The sequence below is a fragment of the Oncorhynchus masou genome, chromosome 25, assembly GCF_036934945.1.
Source record: "Oncorhynchus masou masou isolate Uvic2021 chromosome 25, UVic_Omas_1.1, whole genome shotgun sequence".
Classification (NCBI taxonomy): domain Eukaryota; kingdom Metazoa; phylum Chordata; class Actinopteri; order Salmoniformes; family Salmonidae; genus Oncorhynchus; species Oncorhynchus masou.
Window position 1 is genome coordinate 41,231,309 of NC_088236.1, and position 22,529 is coordinate 41,253,837.

At 41.9% G+C, this 22,529-nt stretch overlaps 3 protein-coding genes across 8 annotated transcripts in view; 2 read left to right on the top strand and 1 right to left on the bottom strand.

Annotated features, from left to right (window-relative positions):
• The window catches only part of LOC135514344 (ARF GTPase-activating protein GIT2-like), a 36,700-nt gene extending 30,662 nt beyond the window's left edge, over window positions 1-6,038 (top strand). For 4 of the 6 annotated variants that reach the window (XM_064937771.1, XM_064937772.1, XM_064937770.1 and 1 more), the window contains exons 15-18: window positions 2,562-2,644; window positions 2,771-2,956; window positions 4,325-4,388; window positions 4,556-6,038. In XM_064937771.1, coding sequence (XP_064793843.1) covers window positions 2,562-2,644; window positions 2,771-2,956; window positions 4,325-4,388; window positions 4,556-4,768 — 546 coding nt within the window. In that variant the 3' untranslated portion in view covers window positions 4,769-6,038. Of the gene's footprint in view, window positions 1-253; window positions 341-2,561; window positions 2,645-2,770; window positions 2,957-4,324; window positions 4,389-4,555 lie in introns of all 6 variants that reach the window. The other 2 variants (XM_064937773.1, XM_064937769.1) reach the window with 2 other exon arrangements.
• LOC135514345 (trichoplein keratin filament-binding protein-like) lies at window positions 6,022-7,400 on the bottom strand. The gene is made up of 4 exons (XM_064937774.1): window positions 7,348-7,400; window positions 7,172-7,246; window positions 6,890-7,058; window positions 6,022-6,814 (listed from the first exon to the last, which is right to left on the bottom strand). The coding sequence occupies exons 3-4, from the start codon at window positions 7,046-7,048 to the stop codon at window positions 6,692-6,694; spliced, it is 282 nt and encodes a 93-aa protein (XP_064793846.1). The 5' UTR covers window positions 7,049-7,058; window positions 7,172-7,246; window positions 7,348-7,400; the 3' UTR covers window positions 6,022-6,691.
• A 6,527-nt stretch (window positions 7,401-13,927) lies between these two features.
• gltpa (glycolipid transfer protein a) lies at window positions 13,928-22,529 on the top strand. The gene is made up of 5 exons (XM_064937775.1): window positions 13,928-14,120; window positions 18,775-18,833; window positions 18,936-19,069; window positions 19,463-19,613; window positions 19,895-22,529. Exons 1-5 carry the CDS (start codon window positions 14,018-14,020, stop codon window positions 20,075-20,077), a joined length of 630 nt encoding a protein of 209 aa, XP_064793847.1. The 5' UTR covers window positions 13,928-14,017; the 3' UTR covers window positions 20,078-22,529.

Genomic DNA, 22,529 nt, shown 5'->3' on the forward strand with positions numbered 1-22,529 from the left:
GGTATGGGATTTGAGGTACAGTATGCTCAGATCCAGCAAGGAATTGAAATGCAGTTATTTTAGTGTAATTCCTTGTCATAATCACAATTTATGGTGTTCTTCATTCTTACTATGGTTTAGTTTTCTTAAAAAATAATTTTTATTTTAGTGCTCCCAAACCCTGTTATTTGCATGATGTGGTTTAAACAAGACTTTGTTCCTGAGAGCACTAACTAGTTAAAAAAACAAATATATAATTTGAACCCCTTTCTAGACAGGAAGGGGTGCTTTTGTGACCTCTTCATTCCTCCCCTCCTTCCCATCCACCCTGTCCTGGTCTCGGGACAAAATTGCTCTACGGGTTAAGTGCCTCTCGGGAAGCAGCAAATCTACTGGGGGAGCCCCTGTCCTCCCTCCCTACCTGTCCTGCTGCATGAGCCAAACCACCACCCCATGGGCTGCCTTCCCTTCATCACCATCACTGTCCTCATCCTCGCGCCTGTTACAATCAGCTAGAAGGTTTTCAATGTAGCAGCACTATGTGTCAAGATCACACACCCATCTCAATCTGAAGGTTTGCCAACCCTCTTTGAGACCAGCTGCCAGGTTAAGCGCTCAGCCTATTGAGATTTTTCTTTCTTACATTCCTCATGCTGTTAATTTTAACCAAAAAAAAAGCCTTGGGCTCCTTCCACCTCCAGAGGCAACATTTTGCTATATCTAAAAAAAAAGACCTCTTTTCTCCATCTCTAATCAGCACACGGCTGTCGCCCAGTGAGCTTCATCCAGCACGCACTCCCTCCCTCCCTTCTAGTAACACCCAAACTCTCCGGTTATCCTAGACTCTGTTCCTCACTGAGACTGTGGACCTTTCCAGAAGCAAACAGCCCCTGCCCCCTAGACACTTGCTGAGATCTTGTCAAAGATCTGAGAGGATTTAGTAGATTTAAAGCAATTATGAAAACAATTCCACCGAACCTATCAGAGGGCAAGGTGGAGCTATCACCATATTGCTCAAACCTATCAAATCTCCTCAGATCTCCACAAGTGTCTAGGGTGTAGGGGTTAGAGGTTGTTTCTGGACTGGGCCTTTGACTGACATGCGCAGAACTGCAAGCCCAGTGGGAGAGAAATCAACAAAACACCTGTATGAGCTAATCCCACTTTCGGCAGTTTGCTGTAGTGTGTGTGTTTGTGCGGGTCTTGGCATCTTGCCATGCAGACAGGAAGAGGATGTTGTTTGAGCGGGTCTTTTGGGCTAGGCTGGAAAGGGTATGTAACTGTACGGTATGTGGCCTGTGTACCTCTTGGTGTTTGTCTCTGCTCCTTTCTTTGAAAACGCACCTCCTCTACATAGTTTCTCTTCTGTGCAGAAAGAGGGTGGGATCTGCGCGGATGTGACAGTGCGGGGTCAGTGCTGTGCACCCAAAGCTTCCAATCTGATATTAGAGTACAGCTCAAGCGATATTGTCCACCAGTCTCGTGACGCAGCACAAACGCTTACAGGCTGGGTGGAGCACCACACAGTATTGCGTATTGAGTACAGCCAACTTTAGATGGTCAAATACACATTTTGTTAAGCAGTATCTCCATCAGGATCGTCTTAGCCAATGACTTACGTTCAATTTGTGCCACACAATTGTCCATTGTCACAGTGCTTTTTTTCCCCTCTTGACTTTTGACCCGAATTCATCGGAACCTTGATTCCATGTCATAAAAGTTATGACTCTTAATGAAAGTCTTGGATCAGAGATCTGGAATGGATCATGGTTCTGATGTAATTCCGTAGCGGTTGTTTCTTTCTGTGTGATAGCTATCCAGTGATTTCTCTCTCCTCAAACATCCCTGACCTCATCTGTCTTGGCATATGCCTTTAAAAAGGGGGTGCAGCCAGCGCGGCAGTGTTTGAAGCTTTTCCTGGACTATGCATTTGGCCCATCGCCATGGTTTAATTAATATCGTCTATAAGTCTCCATCTTTTACACGCAGGAGTTCAAAGGTTTTTATAGACATTGAACCAGCCTAGCATCTCCACTTGGCATGGTACCAATCAATCATTCAGCCATTCCATTTGTCCAGTGTGGTTTCTGTCACAATAGCTTATAGACATTGAACTTGCAATTTTTTCCAATTGTGTGAGGGTAAAAAACAAACATGTTTTGAACCCCCGGATAACCTCTTTTTACAAACCCTGGCAATGAAATTTAAAAGGCTTTACTATGATTTTCTGTCGTGCTTACATGCTTTTGTTTGTTGACTTGTTTAATGCGTTGTCGTTCTCCATGTTGCTTTCCCATGGTTTTAGTTCATTTAATTTGCCACTGCCATACAACGATGCAAGTTGTTCGTAAAACTGTTTCAAAGTCAAATTTCTGTCAGCTACTTTTTACGTTTTAGGCCTAGAATATAATGCAATGGTTTGTGCTACTCTGCTAGAAACTATTTTGTATGTTGTGTGTATGATGCAGTGCATTGAAATTGTGATTTTATCTAGAATTCTATATCCTCTTTCTGCTTGCATTATCATTGGCATTTGTCACTGTGACATTTTTGTTACTCTCGTTTTCTCTCCCTCATGTTAGGCCTCCAAGCTGGACAAGCAGAGCAGCATGCCAGACAGTGACTATGACAACACAACCAATGACTATGAGATGAAGGACTCTGGGTAGGAACACACAGTCACTTTGAAGTTGCCACTGCTTTCTGTGTTGCACATCAGGTGGACAGTTAGGGCTGGATGTAGGGTGCAGAGATTGTAGTAACATCCTGGATGATCCGGTCTACCCCCTAGTAGACGTGGGAGGCTGAGGAGCTGTGGCTGGCTGGGGGAGGGCAGCTCCATCCCTGAGCTGGATGACCTGGGGGCAGAACCGGACCCAGCGCTCCCCAGCACTGAGGATGTCATCCGTAAGACGGAGCAGATCACCAAGAACATCCAGGAGCTGCTCCGTGCCGCGCAGGAGAACAAGCACGACAGGTGAGGAAGAAGTGACAGGCCACAAGCTCAAACAATTAAGCCGAATTTAACAGAAATAGTTACAACAGAGTTCTATGGAGAGAAAACAAGGCTTTTTCTGTTTCCTGAAAAGGTTCCAGATAGCTACCCCACTATTGCTTAACCAAATTCATTATTGCAGCGTCGCCTTTTCCCTTTTTTGTATTCAAAGTACTTCCACTTTCTAGATTCTTCTCGAGTTCCCCACTGTTACTGTTTATTAAAGTTCTGCATTCTTCTCGGTTCAGTTTTTTAAACATTTTTAAATATAAATCTTCCCTATGATTTCACCTCTTTCACTTTCTGTGTTCTCCCCTCCTCCCTCCCCGTGCTGGCATTTCGTTCTTTCGAGGGTGGGGGTGTCTCCCTGTGCCTTTCCCATTCCTGTAAGCAGACCTTGTGAGGGTGTGCGCCGGCTCAGGCCCAGTCTGGGCTGTTTCAGCACCCTGGTGCCCTGGGCTGAGAAGGCCCCCTCTCCCGTGCAGCCCCTCAGCCTGTGCTCCCCTGATCCTGCCTCCCGGTACTCTACTAGCCTCTGTCCCTGCCTCCCAGGCACAGTGTCTTTTCTCTCTCTCTCTTGCCCCTGCTCTGTCGTCTGCTAGGCAGAGTGAAAGACTGATCTTAATGAACTCTCACTCACCTACTCTCTTAATTTCTTCCATTGCAAAACATCAGCGCAAACACCACTACCTCAACTAAACTCAGACAACCCATCAAAGGGCTTTTGATATTCAAGGTACCCACGTGTGGTATTCCGTGTTTTAGAGTAGAGCTGGAGCTAGTTGCATCCATAGTAAGTCCATCACCAAGTGCATAATGATTTACAAGCAGTCTTATCAATTCTCGATAATTTATGTATGCGTTTAGGTTAAGGAATTGTGCCCTGTTGTCTAATATCCAAATGAGCAATTAAAAAATATATATATTTCCTTGTTTTGGTGTAGCTGATAGTTTATCACATGATCAGCTCTCATCCCTCACTCCCATCGTTTAACCGTGAATTATACAGTAACTTGGTTGCCACTACCTCTGCTCTCTTGCCTACTCCATAGTGCAGAAACAGATTGGCATCCAGGCTACATGAATTATGGTAGCTGCTGTCTGACTATGTAAGAATGCAATATTTGGAATAGTAAAATAGATTAACCTGGGACTGCGGGTTTGTTTTCCAGCATGTAGCTCTGCCAGTGTTGTGTTTTGCCTCCCCTCCTCACCCAGACTAAAAAGTTTACTTGTGACTTGTTTTGAATAGTGTTGTTTTGGGATCCCAAGTTTTGGATTTCCTCCATGAAATAATTCCGTTAAGAGGCTGTCTTATTAACCACTCTCCTGATGCCTTTTCTTTTACAGCTTTATACCCTGCTCCGAAAGAATATATGTGGCCGTAACCGAGATGGCTGCCCTCTTTCCCAAGGTAAGCTTACAAATGCTTCATGGTTCCATCACTCACATGCAAAGGTATTTAAAAATGTTTTGCAACGTAAAGAAACTTTCTCTTCTGTTTGATGCCTAATGAACACAACCCAGCTCATAGTCGCATGATGTGTTTAACCTCATCTCACCTTACCTTGTGCTTTCCAGAGACCCCATTTGGAGATGGTGAGAGGCCCCCTGCGCCTGTTGACGTCTAGCTCCTTCCGGCTCCAGGGTGAGTGTCGGAAGGCAGCGCCCCCCGAGGAAGGCCCAGGGCCTGACATGCAGCTGGTCACCCAGCAGGTTATCCAGTGTGCCTATGACATTGCCAAAGCTGCCAAGCAGCTTGTCACCATCACCACCAAGGAGAACAGCAACTGACCATCATGACCACCGTCGCAGGGCTTTTAGATCCCCTGTAACGTCTCCGTTTTGTTAATGTATTGTTCTCATCCTTTAAATTCTGGTTAGAAAAAAACAAACATTGTTTTACTGTGGTCGTTTTTTTAAATCAGTGTTGTTGATATTTGCATGTAATTTATTTATTTACAAAATGTACAAAATGAGAGTATAAATATTGGGACAAAAAGACTGAACAGCTATGGGAAATCATCCGTAGCTCTACTAACTGGAAGGGAGTAGCTGTTTTTGTCGTGAGCTACAACAGGAATCTACAGTACACAATATGCAGTTTCCTAACCGCACGTCTTCGTTTTGTGGTTCTACATACTTCCAGACACAGTATTTCTCACACCAATGAAGCCATGTTTTTGGTATTTTTTTTAGCTCCCCAACACCTATACCCTCCTCAGAAAGGCCTTTCATCCACTTTGATGCTCCTTGTTGGAACCAAGGGTCTCAAACTGGCGGCCCCCAGGCATCCTGTAAGCAGATTTAATGCGATCCAGCATAGTATTCCACATGGTTAAGGATGTTGTGAAAGCTATGAATAAGCCATAAGTGTATAAACTTTACACACCTTGGAGCTACATAAATAACTATGGAATTCTAATGTACCATTTAATACAATTCCAGCAAGCGTAGGGAGGAATGTTGGGAGATTTGGATCTGATGAACCATCACTCATCTGTGCACATTTTTGTATCCCTGCAATATCCATGTCTCCCCCATCCAAGTGTAATTGCTTTCATTTCAAAATGCATCTACTAGAACCATCTATGCCTATTATTGCATTTCAACGCTTGTTCAGGGGTGCAAATTATGCTCTTCACCAGCAATATGTTGTACTTGTATTGAGTTCTAGTGAACTTTTTTATTTATAAGCTAAGATGCTAGAGACAGTCTTGTGCTAGAACAGTGTTAGTGCTGTGACAGTGGATAGATTTGCAGAGGGCAAATGATTCTTTGCGCTTCCATGTGTTTTTGTGCTCTGTTCTATAATGCTGCTAGCTTTGACATGTGCAACTAATTGGATAGAATTGTAGATATCTCCACTACAATTCTGCAAGTGCATGGTTGTCGTCAGCAGATGGTTCAGAGCTGTGTTGTACTTGAAATGTAATCAAGGAAATGTCCCTCTGTGCTTGACTCTTGTGACTGGACTTCAAACAAGTGTCAGTTGTGCAGTAATCATAGCTACAGTGGGAGGGGAAGCCTTATTTTTTTAAATAAACTTAATTTATAATTGTAACCTCGTGCCATGTTGTATTTGGCCACGTACTGTACAACCTTATGGACTATTGTGATGTGCAAAGAAAGGAAAATATGATTTTAGTTCATGGAAAAACCTACAAACATAAACCCACACCAAGATTACAACACCCTTAAACCAGTTTGCTAAATACGTAACACTTTACAACCACCACATGCAGCAGCTGATATAAGCATGGTGTAGGAATACTTGACACATTTTAAACACATTAAGAATAATTATTTGTATAAAAACATGATTGTGTCTTTTGGCCTCACGTCCAGGCTGATCGAGGTCTGCTACAAATCTATGAGCGGAGGAAGGCAAGAGTATATACAGGGGACAAAACTAATCAATTGCTTTAGCAATGCAAATCAACTGCAATAGGCTTACATCCCACTCTGTATGCATTTGGACAGTGATGCTAGATGTGGCTCTATACTCCAGCATTTTGGATTTAAGATCAAATGTGTCATAAGACAACAAACAGTACAGAAGGTCACATTTTATTTTAAGGTATTTTCATGCATATCTGATTTACTATTTAGAAATTAGCCATTTTTATCTCCAAATACATACGGATGGGTGTGTATATTTGCCAAATTGATTGTCATCTGTTTAGCTACCAGGTAAAAATGTTGGCTTTGCTTGCCCTAATGAACTGGACCCTGGATCAGTACCTTGTCCTTATAGCTCTGCTGGGCCATCCTATGAGTCTCCAGCCTCTGCTCATCCTCCTGCAGCCTTAGGGCATCCCTCTCCTTCACCTGCGACACCTGCAGGGGAGAGAGAACAATGAGCCACATCATTGGGCCTCCCTCCACTCAATCTAACCCAGGCCAACAACTGACCCCAGTCAACACAGGCTGTTCCTGTTCGCTGTCCTTTGGCCCTCTTCCTCCACCCTCTCGGCGTCTGGTCTGCCTCTCCAGCTCCTGGATCAGCCTTCCCCCCCGCCTCCTCAGAGACTCATCCTGAGCCTGACGGTTCTCCTGCATCTTGAGCTCCATCTGCAAGAGCCTTTCAGGGAGCAAAGGGAGAGAGCTGGGATTCTCTCATCTGCTGTCACTACAAAGACACAAGCTTGGCACTCCTTGGTGTGTTGCACATGCCCTCCCCTCAAGTCCACTCACCTCCTGAATGAGCCTCTCCTGGCTCTCCTCTCCTACTCTGCCTCCCACTTCTCCCAAACACACTGGGACTTTTCCCTGACAAGACATTCAATTAACTTTGCAACACAAATGCAGATCTCCACCCCCAAGTAAGACCTAGACTGGCAGAGGGAGTCATAAGTGGTGATACTACTAACCTGTACAGCTATTCCTCGATGACATGCTTCTTCCAGGTGGCGTCCCGCACCCCCTTGCTCCTACTACAACAGGTCTGGCAGGAGTCTGCAGTCCGCCTCCTGGTGGACAACACAGACATTTCAAGCAGAGGTCACTTTTGTGAAAGGGGATGATCCCATTGTGTCAATTCACATGCAGTTTAAAAAAAACAAGGGGGACATGCAAGCTCCTCCTGGGCTCTCTTAGTTGGACAGTGCGATAGCCCCAAATGAGGCTTGTGTCACTTGACTCGTCTTCTTCGCAGATTGGGGACAGGTGGAGCTGATTGGGTCGTTAAGGTGACAAGTTGCACATGGGTTTGGGCTCATCGAGGATATAAAAGTTCTTGGTGCCCAGTCCTGGCTCTCTCCATAAGCACCATTTTGTTTTGTGATCTGGTTGATTGTTTAAGGATTAGGAGCACCCTTCAACACTTACACAGATTTGACCTATATCTCCATTACACCCCTCACATGCCTACTTTCACACATCACAGGTTAGTTTCCTTTGGAGTTTTATACTTTGTTAGTTATTTAATAAATAGCTGCCAAAGTGTGGACTCCTTCGCTTCTTAACTGAGTTTAAATGTATTTGCCTAAGGTGTATGTAAACTTCCAACTAATATATATATACACACACACACACACACACACACACACACACACACACACACACACACACACACACTGCTCAAAATAATAAAGGGAACACTAAAATAACACATCCTAGATCTGAATGAGATTTTCCAATTAAATACTTTTTTCTTTACATAGTTGAATGTGCTGACAACAAAATCACAAAACTGATCAATGGAAATCAAATTTATCAACCCATGGAGGTCTGGATTTGGAGTCACACTCAAAATTAAAGTGGAAAACCACACTACAGGCTGATCCAAGTTTGATGTAATGTCCTTAAAACAAGTCAAAATGAGGCTCAGTAGTGTGTGGCCTCCACGTGCCTGTATGACCTCCCTACAACGCCTGGGCATGCTCCTGATGAGGTGGCGGATGGTCTCCAGAGGGATCTCCTCCCAGACCTGGACTAAAGCATCTGCCAACTCCTGGACAGTCTGTGGTGCAACATTGGCATTGGTGGATGGAGCGAGACATGATGTCCCAGATGTGCTCACTTGGATTCAGGTCTGGGGAACGGGCGGGCCAGTCCATAGCATCAATGCCTTCCTCTTGCAGGAACTGCTGACACACTCCAGCCACATGAGGTCTAGCATAGTCTTGCATTAGGAGGAACCCAGGGCCAACCGCACCAGCATATGGTCTCACAAGGGGTCTGAGGATCTCATCTCGGTACCTAATGGCAGTCAGGCTACCTCTGGCGAGCACATAGAGGGCTGTACGGCCCCCCAAAGAAATGCCACCCCACACCATGACTGACCCACCGCCAAACCGGTCATGCTGGAGGATGTTGCAGGCAGCAGAACATTCTCCACGGCGTCTCCAGACTCTGTCACGTCTGCTCAGTGTGAACCTGCTTTCACCTGTGAAGAGCACAGGGCGCCAATGGCAAATTTGCCAATCTTGGTGTTCTCTGGCAAATGCCAAACGTCCTGCACGGTGTTGGGCTGCAAGCAAATCCCCACCTGTGGACGTCGGGCCCTCATACCACCCTCATGGAGTCGGTTTCTGACCGTTTGAGCAGACACATGCACATTTGTGGCCTGCTGGAGGTCATTTTGCAGGGCTCTGGCAGTGCTCCTCCTGCTCCTCCTTGCACAAAGGCGGAGGTAGCGGTCCTGCTGCTGGGTTGTTGCCCTCCTACGGCCTCCTCCACGTCTCCTGATGTACTGGCCTGTCTCCTGGTAGCGCCTCCATGCTCTGGATACTACGCTGACAGACACAGCAAACTTTCTTGCCACAGCTCGCATTGATGTCCCATCCTGGATGAGCTGCACTACCTGAGCCACTTGTGTGGGTTGTAGACTCCGTCTCATGCTACCACTAGAGTGAAAGCACCGCCAGCATTCAAAAGTGACCAAAACATCAGCCAGGATAGGAACTGAGAAGTGGTCTGTGGTCACCACCTGCAGAACCACTCCTTTATTGGGGGTGTCTTGCTAATTGCCTATAATTTCCACCTGTTGTCTATTCCATTTGCACAACAGCATGTGAAATTTATTGTCAATCAGTGTTGCTTCCTAAGTGGACAGTTGTTTAAGTGTTCCCTTTATTTGTTTGAGCAGTGTATATATATATCAGAAGCACATTCATCTCTAGATGAATGTACTTTGGTGCAAAAAGTGCAAATCAATCCCAGAACAGCAAATGACCTTGTTAAGATGCTGGAGGAAACAGTTACAAAAGTATCTATATATATATATATATATATATATATTTGGTTAGGACATCTACTTTGTGCATGATGCAAGTAATTTTTCCAACAATTGTTTACAGATATTATTTCACTTATCATCCACTGTATCACAATTCCAGTGTGTCAGAAGTTTACATACACTAAGTTGACTGTGCCTTTAAACAGCTTGGAAAATTCCAGAAAATGATGATGGCTTTAGAAGCTTCTGATAGGCTAATTGATATCATTTGAGTCAATTGGAGGTGTACCTGTGGATGTATTTCAAGGCCTACCTTCAAACTCAGTGCCTCTTTGCTTGACATCATGGGAAAATCAAAAGATATCAACCAAGACCTAAGAAAAAAACAATTGTAGACCTCCACAAGTCTGGTTCATCCTTGGGAGCAATTTCCAAACGCCTGAAGTTACCACATTCATCTGTACAAACAATAGTACGCAGGAATAAACACCATGGGACCACGCAGCCATCATACCGCTCAGGAAGGAGACGTATTCTGTCTCCTAGAGATGAATGTACTTTGGTGCAAAAAGTGCAAATCAATCCCAGAACAGCAAATGACCTTGTTAAGATGCTGGAGGAAACAGTTACAAAAGTATCTATATCCACAGTAAAATTGGTCCTGTATCGACATTTACCTGAAAGGCTGCTCAGCAAGGAAGAAGCCACTGCTCCAAAACCGCCATAAAAAAGCCAGACTACGGTTTGCAACTGCACATGGGGACAAAGATTGTACTTTTTGGAGAAATGTCCTCTGGTCTGATGAAACAAACAAAAAATGTTTGGCCATAATGACCATCGTTATGGTTGGAGGAAAAAGGGTGATGCTTGCAAGGCGAAGAATACCATCCCAACCGTGAAGCACAGGGGTGGCAGCATCATGTTGTGGGGGTGCTTTGCTGCAGGAGGGACTGGTGCACTTCACAAAATAGATGGCATCATAAGGATGGACAATAATGCGGATATATTGAAGCAACATCTCAAGACATCAGTCAGGAAGTTAAAGCTTGGTCGCAAATGGGTCTTCCAAACGGACAATGACCCCAAGCATACTTCTAAAGTTATGGCAAAATGCCTCAAGGACAACAAAGTCCAGGTATTGGAGTCGCCATCACAAAGCCCTGACCTCAATCCTATAGAAAATTTGTGGGAAGAACTGAAAAAGCATGTGCGAGCAAGAAGGCCTACAAACCTGACTCAGTTACACCAACTCTGTCAGAAGGAATGGGCCAAAATTCACCCAACTAATTGTGGGAGGCTTGTGGAAGGCTACCCAAAATCTTTCACCCAAGTTAAACAATTTAAAGGCAATACTACCAAATACTAATTGAGTGTATGTAAACTTCTGACCCACTGAGAATGTGATGAAAGAAATAAAAGTTTAAATAAATCATTCCTTCTATTATTCTAACATTTCACATTCTTAAAATAAAGTGGTGATCCTAACTAACCTAAGACAGGGAATTTCTACTAGGATTAAATGTCAGGAATTGTGAAAAACTGAGTTTAAATGTATTTGGCTATGGTGTATGCAAACTTCTGACTTCAACTGTGTGTGTGTGTATATATATATTCTTTATTTAACTAGGCAAGTCATTTAAGAAGAAATTCTTATTTTCAATGACGGCCTAGGAACAGTGGGTTAACTACCTTGTTCAGGGGCAGAACGACAGGTTTTACATTGTCAGCTCCGGGATTCGATCTTGCAACCTTTTGGTTACTAGTCCAATGCTCTAAATACTAGGCTACCTGCCACCCCATATATATATGTGTGTGTGTGTATGTATATATACACAGTTGATGTCGGAAGTTTACATACACTTAGGTTGTAGTCATTAAAACTCGTTTTTCAACCACTCAACAAATTGCTGATTTCTTTTGATTTCCCCATGATGTCAAGCAAAAAGAAATCAGCCAAATTTGTGGAGTGGTTGAAAAACGAGTTTTAATGACTCCAACCTAAGTGTATGTAAACTTCCGACTTCAACTGTACATATACATATATTACACACACTAGCAATAACAGACTAGTTCCCATCAGTGTCTCGGGCAATGATCCGTTTCAAGAGTATCAACGAAACAGTGGCCAGAAAATGCAGTTGCGTTGTTAACTAGCCTACCTCGGCTGGTATGATTGACAAGAACTCCAGTGTGCCTGCTTACAATGTTCTGTTGTTGCCTTTAGTGCATCTCCCAGTGTTGCCGCCAACGTGCCTCCTGTTCCCCCTGCCGCACCATCTGGCTTTCCAAGGAACGAACTCGACTCGGCCAATGTGGGCAGAGAGGGTTGGTAGAGCCATTGATCCATATTGAAAAACTCACCTATTCAGTTAGCTATTTAGAAACGGCTGCTGTTAAAGACAATGGCAATGGACAAAGCAGTTACTGCTAGGTTATTAACGCTTTAGGTTTGCTAATTTAGCTAACGTAGATTCAAAATATCATGACATATCATGACACTAGCAAAACATTATCAAGTCGTAGCAAACGTTAGCTAGCGTAAAATTCGCATTTGTATTTACAGAGAGATACTGTTAAAAAACATTGCTTACCGGTCTACGTTCCTACTCCAAAATATAATTTCATATAAATTAGCTAGCTATGTTGGATTGCAACTGGAGAACATCCTTGCATTTCTTTCTCTTCCCGTTTCACTTAGTAACCAATTCTCTTCCTAGTTACACTATGGCGCATCACAAGGGTCAAACAGCGCAATGAGAATGGCGTTGTAAATGATTGGCAATTGATGAATGTATGCCAAGCATACACGCAGCACTTCAACCCAAATCCATGATTTTAATTCAGCGTTTTATCATTAGACCAGCTGGTGGTATTGAATTTTGCCAACAACTGAAACTAGTGAATTTGCTGATTGATTGATTGGTGAGGTGATGGGTAGGTGGTTTCCCTGAATGGGACAAATCAGCGAAAGGAACAGCGCATGCCTTCATATTAGCCAGTGCAACATACTGTATGCTACTGTAGCGACTCTAACCAAACACCAAGCGACCTCGCCATGAGTGTTCAGATCTCTCCGTAACGGCTAACAGTTGGGTGACAGTTCTATTATGTATGTGGTTCAATGTGCCCTCTGACTTCGCTACATTGGTGTTAGAAGAGGGATGACCCAACAGACATCGATGTCTTCTAAGCGCTTAGTGTGAGAAACGTACATAGGTAGTCTTCGACAGCATATCCCAACGTAGGAGCAAGATCAAGGGACTTGTTAGAGTGGAATGTTGGACGGGACGAGCTTTCTGAAGACAGGGGTTGTGTGTATACACCTATAAGTACAACACCTAGCGACCTTGTCAATAGGTCTTTGCATAGCAGGTAATGTGTTGGACTGACAGTCGCAGTGACCTGGTAGAGGTAACCGTCAGAATTTGCGGGAGTACATTTCCTGCAGTAATTGTATGCAAATCCGTTCTTGGCCCACTGTCACCTAGTTGTGATTCCACATTGCATAAAGAAGCACACTAGGAGTAGTCCTAAAGTGGAGACATAATTGTCTGATTAATTATTTATATATAGCTAAATTTTTAATGGAGAACAGATAATTCTAGGCCTTTATCATATGTATCTGCGATATCAAGGAATTAGACCAGAATTACAAGGTGTTATCTTCCTTTCTCTGCGAAACGTCTAGCAGTGCACAATGAGTTACATTTGAATATAGTATGCTCATTTTATTCTAATTGTATTGTTGATCACTAGACAGTTGCAGGAATACCTACATCACTTTCTCAAGTCCTTTTCAATGACCACATGAGTGAGCATCATCCATCTACTGACACCAAAGCAGCAAACAACATTGGCATATTCATTACGCCGATTCTGATGCAAAATGTTTCTTAAACGGAACGAAACTGGGAGGAAACTATATGAATGTGTCCAATAGAAACTCGTGTTTTAGTTGCAACTGTTTGGCTAATGATTACACCACGGGATATAATCCACTTGACCGTATAATGATGTCCCTCACTAAAAAGTACCCAGCTCCCTGACCAATTCAGCATTTAAAAAGGCAGCTTTTACAAGTTGCATAGGCTACTATTACATAATGTCCTGTCAGATAGAAACCGATGCCAAATTCCATGTATGGTTTTAACCCTAATTTTTCACTTGATCGATGCACTGCTCCCCATCTATTTAAATGAGCATTCTGAGTCAGCTTCTGCTCTTTCCAGACAGCGTTCAGACCAGAAAGGGGCGTGCACTGTTGGAGAGGCTCACAAACTCACTTCGGTGGCAGTTCCGGGTTTTACAAATCACTTCACTGGTCGCGGTTATTGTCAGGGATATTGTGTGTAGTGTTCACGATGGCTCTTCTTATGGAGCACCAATTTAAACAGCTTCCAGCCGATAAACAAGTGGAAACTAGATCATTCTTGGAGTCGGTGTCATATCTTCCGCCATTCTTTGGTAAGTAGCTTGCAAACTATGATTTGAGCTTGCTACATGAATTCTAGCCACAGTATGTGAATAGACTACCACCCAAATTGCTCGCTATTTTGTTGCAACAAACAACATATTGTCCGTTAAGCCACACAATTTAATACAGCCCATTATGGATAAAGACAGTCTTATGATCATACTCTTGTGGCTAGCCATCAGCTTGTCATAGGCAAATTGCTTTTCTCTGAATATGTTGTATGCCTGCAAGGGTAGAGTTATCAACATTTGATTGACCTGACAATGTCAGGAGTGAGGAGAAGTATTCATATGTGTAGAAAACGGACTTAAATTAACTTCATAGTCTGATTTGCCTGTGAGATAGTTTGCTTTTGGGATTTCAGAATGTGAGAAGCAATCTGTCAAAACACCTCTGTCAATCCCAAGCAATTAAATGCCACAAGGGGCAATCTTTTTTGGGGATCATATGTCTCTTTTATCAAGCAGTCAACAAACCTTTTGCATTAATAATTTAATTCACTGGCCTCGATTTGAAGTTGTTAAAATTGATTAGCACGGTGTTGAGTTCCCCTTTGGTCATTCACTGACTGTGTAGCCCACCGGGCATCATTGTGTGGCTTCATCCTGTATGCCAAAGATACGCTATTGAATTAGGCAGGTGAAACCTCTGAAAACACCGAAGTCTGGTGTTGATATTAACATCTTTCCATTTCGTTGTCATTGATCCAACTGACCTAATAATTTCTTAGGCAACTTTCCATTTGATCAACTCAAGAAACTGGATGTGTTTGTATGGTTTATTTTGTGTTCTTTCTTTTTTTTTTAAATGCTGTAGTGAATTTTGTGTCATGATATAATCAGTCACAACTCAATTATACATAACTGCTACATTTGATTTGTTTCAAATCTCTTTGGAGGATATGCCTAGGATAGGATCTTCTCTTTGTTTTTCCACCAACCTTTAACTCAGTTGTATGTTTACACCTGGTGTTAGGATTCATCGACAATACAATTGAGGACCTCTGCTTTCATCACGTAGCCTGGACCTCCCAAAGCAACCGCACAAAAGCATTATGTGAAAGCAATTGAGAAAGAGAGAGAAAAAGGGTTTTGTTTGTATGGGGTGGAAAATGAGAGATGGGCATCTTTGGTGGTAGTCATGAAAGAATAACATTCAGGATCAATGGATCCATGTCTCTCTCTAAATGATAAGGACAAAGGTGGGGCTTCTCTGTAACTAGAGAAGATACCTGTACCACTTGCACAATGGGTAGCCTTCTGGAACTGAGGGCTAACGGTTGTCAGTTGTACTCCACTTTAAGTCGTGTGTTGTCGGAATGTAAGTCCTCCACTGGGCTACCCCAAATGAACAGCCAGGCCCCCTTTTATGTAGTTATGTCAATGGCCTGGGGAAAGTTGCTTAGCCTTCTCTATTGGGAGATTTGGCCAAGTGAAGAAATGTATTGTTACAAACTGTTGGAGGTCTTTAAACTGAATGCACATATCTAGGTTACTATACAGAACTAGCCTATACCTTGCTATGAAGAAGAAAAAAACTGTTTGAAAATTTGGGGCGAAATGTTGGTCCTGTTCAAGGTCTCGCCAAGGTTCAAAGAGACCGATGATGTGAGGATATATTTCCTTTTCCGGTTGCATAGATAGGCCTCGGGCCAATGATGGGATGCATTGGATTAGACCCATTTGGATTTGGCACGATACTAGGACCTACTTAAAGTTTTATGAGTCTCTCTGGTGCTTTCAGAAATCTGTCAGGTGCTCTGAGCAGAGTGAATTATTTAGCATTTTGTTGATTTTCAAGTTCAATAAGAGTTTGCTGTCGACCTACCATTTTGTATCAAAAGCATATTCAAGTACATGATCAGGATGCAGCTCAGAATGCTGTTCTCTGTTTGTCTCAACCCTGTGTTTTTCTAGTTCTAATGAAAAGGCTTTGTTTTTCCATTTTATGCCTCTCAAAAGTATTTGACAGAGCGTAGGCGTTTATTAGGCTGCTTTGTTAATCTTCAAGGGACGTGAGCCATTGAGGCTACAGGTAGTCCTGTCTCTTTCTCTCTCTCGTTCTCTCTCGCTCTCGTTCCACCTCAAAGCACACCCACCATCTCCGATTGTTCTGAAATGATGTACGTTATTAGAAACAGAAGATCATTTTTGTTGAAATATAATTTGATCTAAATGATTGCATCCAAATTGACCATTTTAATGTTTAGGACTCATATAATATTCATATAATATTCAAATATAGTAACAAACATCTAAATTCGACCAAACTTAAATTTGACACGAGGAATCCAGAGGAGTGGTCAAAAGCTACCCACGGACCCCTCACACACCCCACACCAATCCCACCCCAAAAACAAGTATATAGTATGGAGCTGCCCCTCAGAGTATTCTTTGTTCCTTCATCCTATGTAAAGTATTCCCAGTGAATTTGGTGGTTTATTTTCCATATTTCAGAGAAATGTTATTGAAGTTGTTAGGCTCCTGTTCCATCCTACATCTTGATATTACCAAGTTCTGACCACAAGTTTGAAGCCCCCCCCCCCCCCTCAATGTTAAAGGGATAGTTCACCCAAATTACATTAGTTTTCTTACGCTGTAAGCAATCTATTGACAAGGTATGACTGCCACCCGTGCTTTGGTTTTGTTGGTCACTGTTTCAACTGCTAACTTTTAAGCAATTGTGGCACAAATCCAATGCAAATAAATTGTACCTATATTAGCATTTTCACACCATGTTTAAGTGTCCTAAATTGTATATTTTTGTTGTATTTTCACCCACCCTTTTCTCCCCAATTTTTGATCTTGTCTCATCGCTGCATCTCCCCAACATGCTCAGGAGAGGTGAAGGCGGAGTCATGCATCCTCTGAAGCATGACCCACCAACCGCGCTCCTTAACTTCTTGGTGACAGGGACGCAGTATTGAGTAGCTTGGATGAATAAGGTGCCCAGAGTAAACTGCCTGCTACTCAGCCATAATAGCTACAATATGCATATAATTAGTATAGGATAGAAAACACTCTGAAGTTTCTAAAACTTTGAATGATGTCTGTGAGTATAACATAACTCATATGGCAGACGAAAACCTGAGAAAAATCCAACCAGGAAGTGGGAAATCTGAGGTTTGTAGTTTTTCAACTCATTGTCATTCCAATATACAGTGTCTGTAGGGTCATTTTTCACTTCCTAAGGCTTCCACTAGATGTCAACAGGCTTCTACTGTGAAGGGGGGCTAAATGAGAGGGGATTGTGCCAGGTGTCTGGCAGAGTGCCATGGGCTCGTGACGCGCGTTCATGTGAGTTACCTCTCGTTCCATTGCTTTTCTACAGACAAAGGAATTCTCCGGTTGGAACATTATTGAAGATTTATGATAAAAACGTCCTAAAGATGATTCTATACATCGTTTGACATGTTTCTACGGACTGTAACGTAACTTTTTGGACTTTTCGTCCAACCTTTCTGCTGGACTTGCACGCGCGTCGGTGAGTTTGGATTTGTTTTTCCAAACGCACTAACAAAAGGAGGTGTTTGGACATAAATGATGAACTTTATCGAACAAATCAAACATTTATTGTGGAACTGGGATTCCTGGGAGTGCATTCGGATGAAGATCATCAAAGGTAAGTAAATATTTATAATGCTATTTCTGACTAATGTTGACTCCACAACATGGCGGATATCTTTATGGCTTGGTTGGGCTCTAAGCGCTGTACTCAGTTTATTGTATGGTATGCTCTTTCCGTAAAGCTTTTTAAATTTGACACAGCGGTTGCATTAAAGAGAAGTTTATCTAAAGTTCCATGTATAATAGTTGTATCTCTTATCAATGTTTATTATGAGTATTTCTGTAAATCGATGTGGCTCTGCAAAATCACCATATGATTTGGAACTACTGAACATAACACGCCAATGTAAAATTAGATTTTTGGATATAAATATGCACTTGTATGCTTGAGGAATTTTTAATTATGAGATTTTTGTTGTTTTGAATTTGGCGCCCTGCACTTTCACGGGCTGTTGGCGAGGTGGGACGCTACCGTCCCACATTTCCCAGAGAGGTTAACACGTCAGCTTAACCCGGAAGCCAGTAGCACCAATGTGTCGGAGGAAACACTGTTCAACTGGTGACCAAGGTCAGCCTGCAGGCACCCGGCCTGCCACAAGGAGTCGCTAGAGCGCGATAAGCCAAGTAAAGCCCTCTTCCACAGTCAAAACCCTCCGCTAACCCGGGCGACGCTGGGCCAATTGTGCGCCGTCCTATGGGACAACCGGACACGGCCGGTTGTACCACAGCCCAGGAATGAACCCGGGTCTGTAGTAACGCCTTAGACTGCTGCGCCACTCGGGAGGCCCAAAAATTGGATTGTTTAACTCCATGATGTTACTTGCAGTTGTCAGAACCTGGTAATATCAGGATGCAGGATGGGACATGAACCTAACAACTTCAATAACTAATTTCTCTGAACAGTAGGGGGTGGGGGACCATCACTGAATATAATCCATAGGATGAAGAAACAATACTTTGAGCCGCAGCTCCTGTATTATCCTAGCTCTTGGGAATGTAGACAAAGCTGACGTGTGAATTGTGGAGGATGTTATTTCTTCAGTATGGGCAAAAATTGTATTTTTACATCTCTCGACAGACTGCCTTGGCTCTACTGTTTTTGCTCCAATTAAAGCAGACATTGTAGGGAACATCACAGTAAGTAGCCTACAGCAACATTTTTAATAAGGTCAAAGTTCAAACTGGTAACCTTAGATCCGTATAGAAACAAACTATATTACTGTACTATCCCTGTTTTAGACAATCAAAGCAGTTTTTGACAGCAACCCTAGCAGGTTCAAGACCCTCCAAAAAATCCTGGAGGCAGAGAAGGAGCTGCATGGAGCAGACTGGCCCAAAGTGGGAGCCACCCTGGCACTTATGTGGCTAAAGAGGTCAGACAACTTTTTACTTTTGGATCTTGAGTCATTACAGCCTACAGCTGTAATGCATTATGATGCAGATATAATGCATTATAAGACTTGTCATGAGCGTACGATCTCTGCGTCATCTCATAATGATTCTAATAAGTACCAGCTGTTTTGATTCAGTAGAATCTTCAATAGAGGGATATTTATATCATCCTTATTATAAGACATTATAAAGCCTCATATCTGCTCATAATAATAAAGGGATGTACCTAATCGCTTTATTATAAAGCGCTCTCCCTGACATTACTGTGTTACCCTTGAGTCTGTCTACTTAGATGTAATGTATGTTGGTCCACGTTTTTGTATTGTCTGTCTGATTATGTGATTTGTTTGTTTCCTTGTTCTTTCATTGACCAGGGGACTCCGATTCATCCAGGTCCTGCTACAGAGTCTGGTGGATGGGGAGAAGGATGAAAACAACCCCGACCTCATCCGTGTAAATTGCACCAAAGCTTATGAGTTGGCCCTGAAGAAGTACCATGGCTGGTTGGTGCAGAAGCTCTTCAAGGTAAGCATCTCACCATAGCATGATTGCTTTGGATTACTGCTTGATTACGCAGCTTCTCCATTGCCATTTTAAACTGTGCAAGTGTTGCTGATAGAGTTTTTTTTATCTACATTTTATCTATCTATCTAGATTTTTTTTAAATAAATCAAATGGTAGGTAGTTGTGCTAGTAGTGGCCATTATTAAAGTGACCTTTCACTGAGATCTAAAAGGTAACCTTTGTTTAGTGTTCTGACGAGTCTGCATTTTGAACTGACTTTACTTGAATGTCTTCCACTGAAGGCAGCCGTGTTCGCAGCTCCCTACAAGGCAGATTTCCTGAAGGCGCTGTCCAAGGGGCGGAAGGTCAAGGAAGAGGACTGCCTGGACAAAATCCGACAGTTTCTAGTCAACTTTACTGCTGCTAATGATGCCATCTATGAGATGTACACCAAGATGAATGCCGAGCTCGAGTACACCGTGTGACCACGCAAGCTAACCAATGATCTGCCCCTCCCATTGGGACAATTACAAGCAGTGAGAGTTGCTATGCTTTCCTACAGGTTTGTTTGTGTGTGTGTGTGTCTGTGTGTGTTAGATCCGGTGTTGTGTCACATCCAGTCTGTGCTCTTTCTAAGATCTCCTTTGAGTGCATTTGCTTGCTGCTCTTAATTTCTCTGTCAACTGTTTTGTGGCTTATTTTCAAAGCCTCAACTTTCTTACAGGGAATAGCTTTCAATATGACCTGAGTCTTTACCTGGCGATTTGTGTTTGATCGTTATCAGGTTCACTAGGCACAAAATGAAAGAAAATGTACTGAAATGGGGAGGAACTACCTGGACTTGTCCAATAAGAAATGATCAATTTTGTTTTCCACTACAAACCGTTTTAAACCATTTGCCATTTCTTGCCCCAATGAACATGACCCAGTTTCATAGACCAAAACTGCAGATGCATCTGGACTGTCGAAAGTATAGTTTACGGATAAACATTTCAGTCAACTGTAATTTATTTTCACTGAAATACATTTTTAATTTTTTTATTACCGTAATTATAAATTCATTTTACACAAGTTACTTGGGTATTATTACTTTGTAGGTACGTTTCATTTTATTATACACAACCGCATAGCGGGCAGTTCCATAGTACTCTTTTAAAACTACTAACAGTAGAGATAGAGGAAATGATTGTATTAGTAATTGCTATTTGGTAATTGTTTGCAATCACATGAGTAACCTATGCACTTTGAGAATGTTTAGAGGATTGTGGTAAATGAGTATCAAAACCAAAAATATATTTAATTCATAATTATGTATTTTCTCATGATATTTGAATAATTATATACAAATATTTGTATTTTATATTAATGAACCTTTAACTCTGCTGGTATGTGATTTATTGATTCTATCTACTTGAAAATGTAATCTATTTCTTATTTGTTTACATGTTAGAATTTTCTGACTTTGATAATGCAACTCTGTATCACTAGGACAGTAAATATACATTTTTTTTGTTATTTATTCTTTGTTAATTCTCCATCCTAAGAGCTAATTCCATTGGTACATCAATGGAATTGTGTGTTATTAAGTATATTGTGTTATTGATTAGTGTCTTATATAATCATACAAATGTCATTTTATGTAATCACATCTTTAAACTCAACTAAATCTCTCTGGTTTTCATATAGTCAATAAACCTGCAAAAGTAAACAGTCAAGTCAAAGTGATGATTTGTTTTATAAGTTTAAGATTCAAATAAGTGAGACTTTTAAAGTGTTGTGTAAAATTCAAGCCATTTTGTTAGAAAGGAATTATTGTATAACCATTACTTGATGAGTGACATTGAAATCAATCCATGGGAAGATTTAATTTTAGGCTGATTTAATAAATGTGATTAATTGTGAAATAAAATCATGATGCCGTGTTCAATATGAATAGTAAACCAGGTTTATTTGAAGTGTGCTTTGTAATTGGAGTGGGTGATTCAAGCCATAGACTATTGCCCTCCAATATTGTTAATCTAACTGTGTCCTCTGCTAGTGACACAGGGGAGATTATTCATTTCATCTTTATTTAACCAGGCAAGTCAGTTAAGAACACATTCTTATTTTCAATGACGGCCTAGGAACAGTGGGTTAACTGCCTGTTCAGGGGCAGAACGACAGATTTGTACCTTGTCAGCTCGGGGGTTTGAACTCACAACTTTCCGTCTGCTAAATGACTTAAATGTAATGTAATGTACTAGTCCAACACTCTAACCACTAGGCTACCCTGGTGAACTCACTGTCTTTGTCTTCATCCAACAGTGCAATTTTACTGAATGGCTGCCTCTTGAGTTGGGTCATGTTCATTACGCACCAAATGGAAGAAATGCATGTTTTCCATGTTCCAAAATGTTTTATTACTGTGTGTTTATAATGAACACCACTTGTAGACAGTTTGTCTTGCTCCATCATGCGCCATGTCATGTATCTTAGCTTGGGATGCCTCGGTTTCAATTCTGAATTTCTTCCTAATACCATCTCAAGATAGTCTTTGTGTAAGTTTGTTTGTACATTGACACTCTGTCATTACACTAGTTTCTTCAGCAATCTTATAAAATGAAGAATGTTTAGGTGAGATGTTTCCCTTTCCATGACCTATGCAATAGGAATTAGTGTGGTTGCCTGGACATCAAAGAATGTCATAAGACTTTGTGGAATTATAGCAAATTTCCATTAACCATTAAATACACTGAAAATTGATTGCTTATTTGAACTGTTTTTCCTTTTCTGGCTATGAAAATGTATTTATCTCTGAAAACGTGTGATGAAAAGCATTTAATTGCAGTCCATTAATGCTGCAAGATAATTTACATTATTTTCAACTGATATTGTAAACTGATTTTCACAATAAACCATGACCAATTGTTTGTAATTTCATATTGAATCGTGCATTAT

What these genes read in the sequence shown, in the direction of transcription:
- LOC135514345 (XM_064937774.1), bottom strand. Translation starts at nt 7,048, where the DNA reads ATGGAGCTCAAGATGCAGGAGAACCGTCAGGCTCAGGATGAGTCTCTG. An exon ending in AACAGCCTGTGTTGACTGGG is followed by an intron (nt 6,815 to 6,889) that starts GTCAGTTGTTGG and finishes TCTCCCCTGCAG; the next exon opens with GTGTCGCAGGTGAAGGAGAG.
- gltpa (XM_064937775.1), top strand. Translation starts at nt 14,018, where the DNA reads ATGGCTCTTCTTATGGAGCACCAATTTAAACAGCTTCCAGCCGATAAA. An exon ending in ATATCTTCCGCCATTCTTTG is followed by an intron (nt 14,121 to 18,774) that starts GTAAGTAGCTTG and finishes ATCTCTCGACAG; the next exon opens with ACTGCCTTGGCTCTACTGTT. An exon ending in GCACTTATGTGGCTAAAGAG is followed by an intron (nt 19,070 to 19,462) that starts GTCAGACAACTT and finishes TTCATTGACCAG; the next exon opens with GGGACTCCGATTCATCCAGG.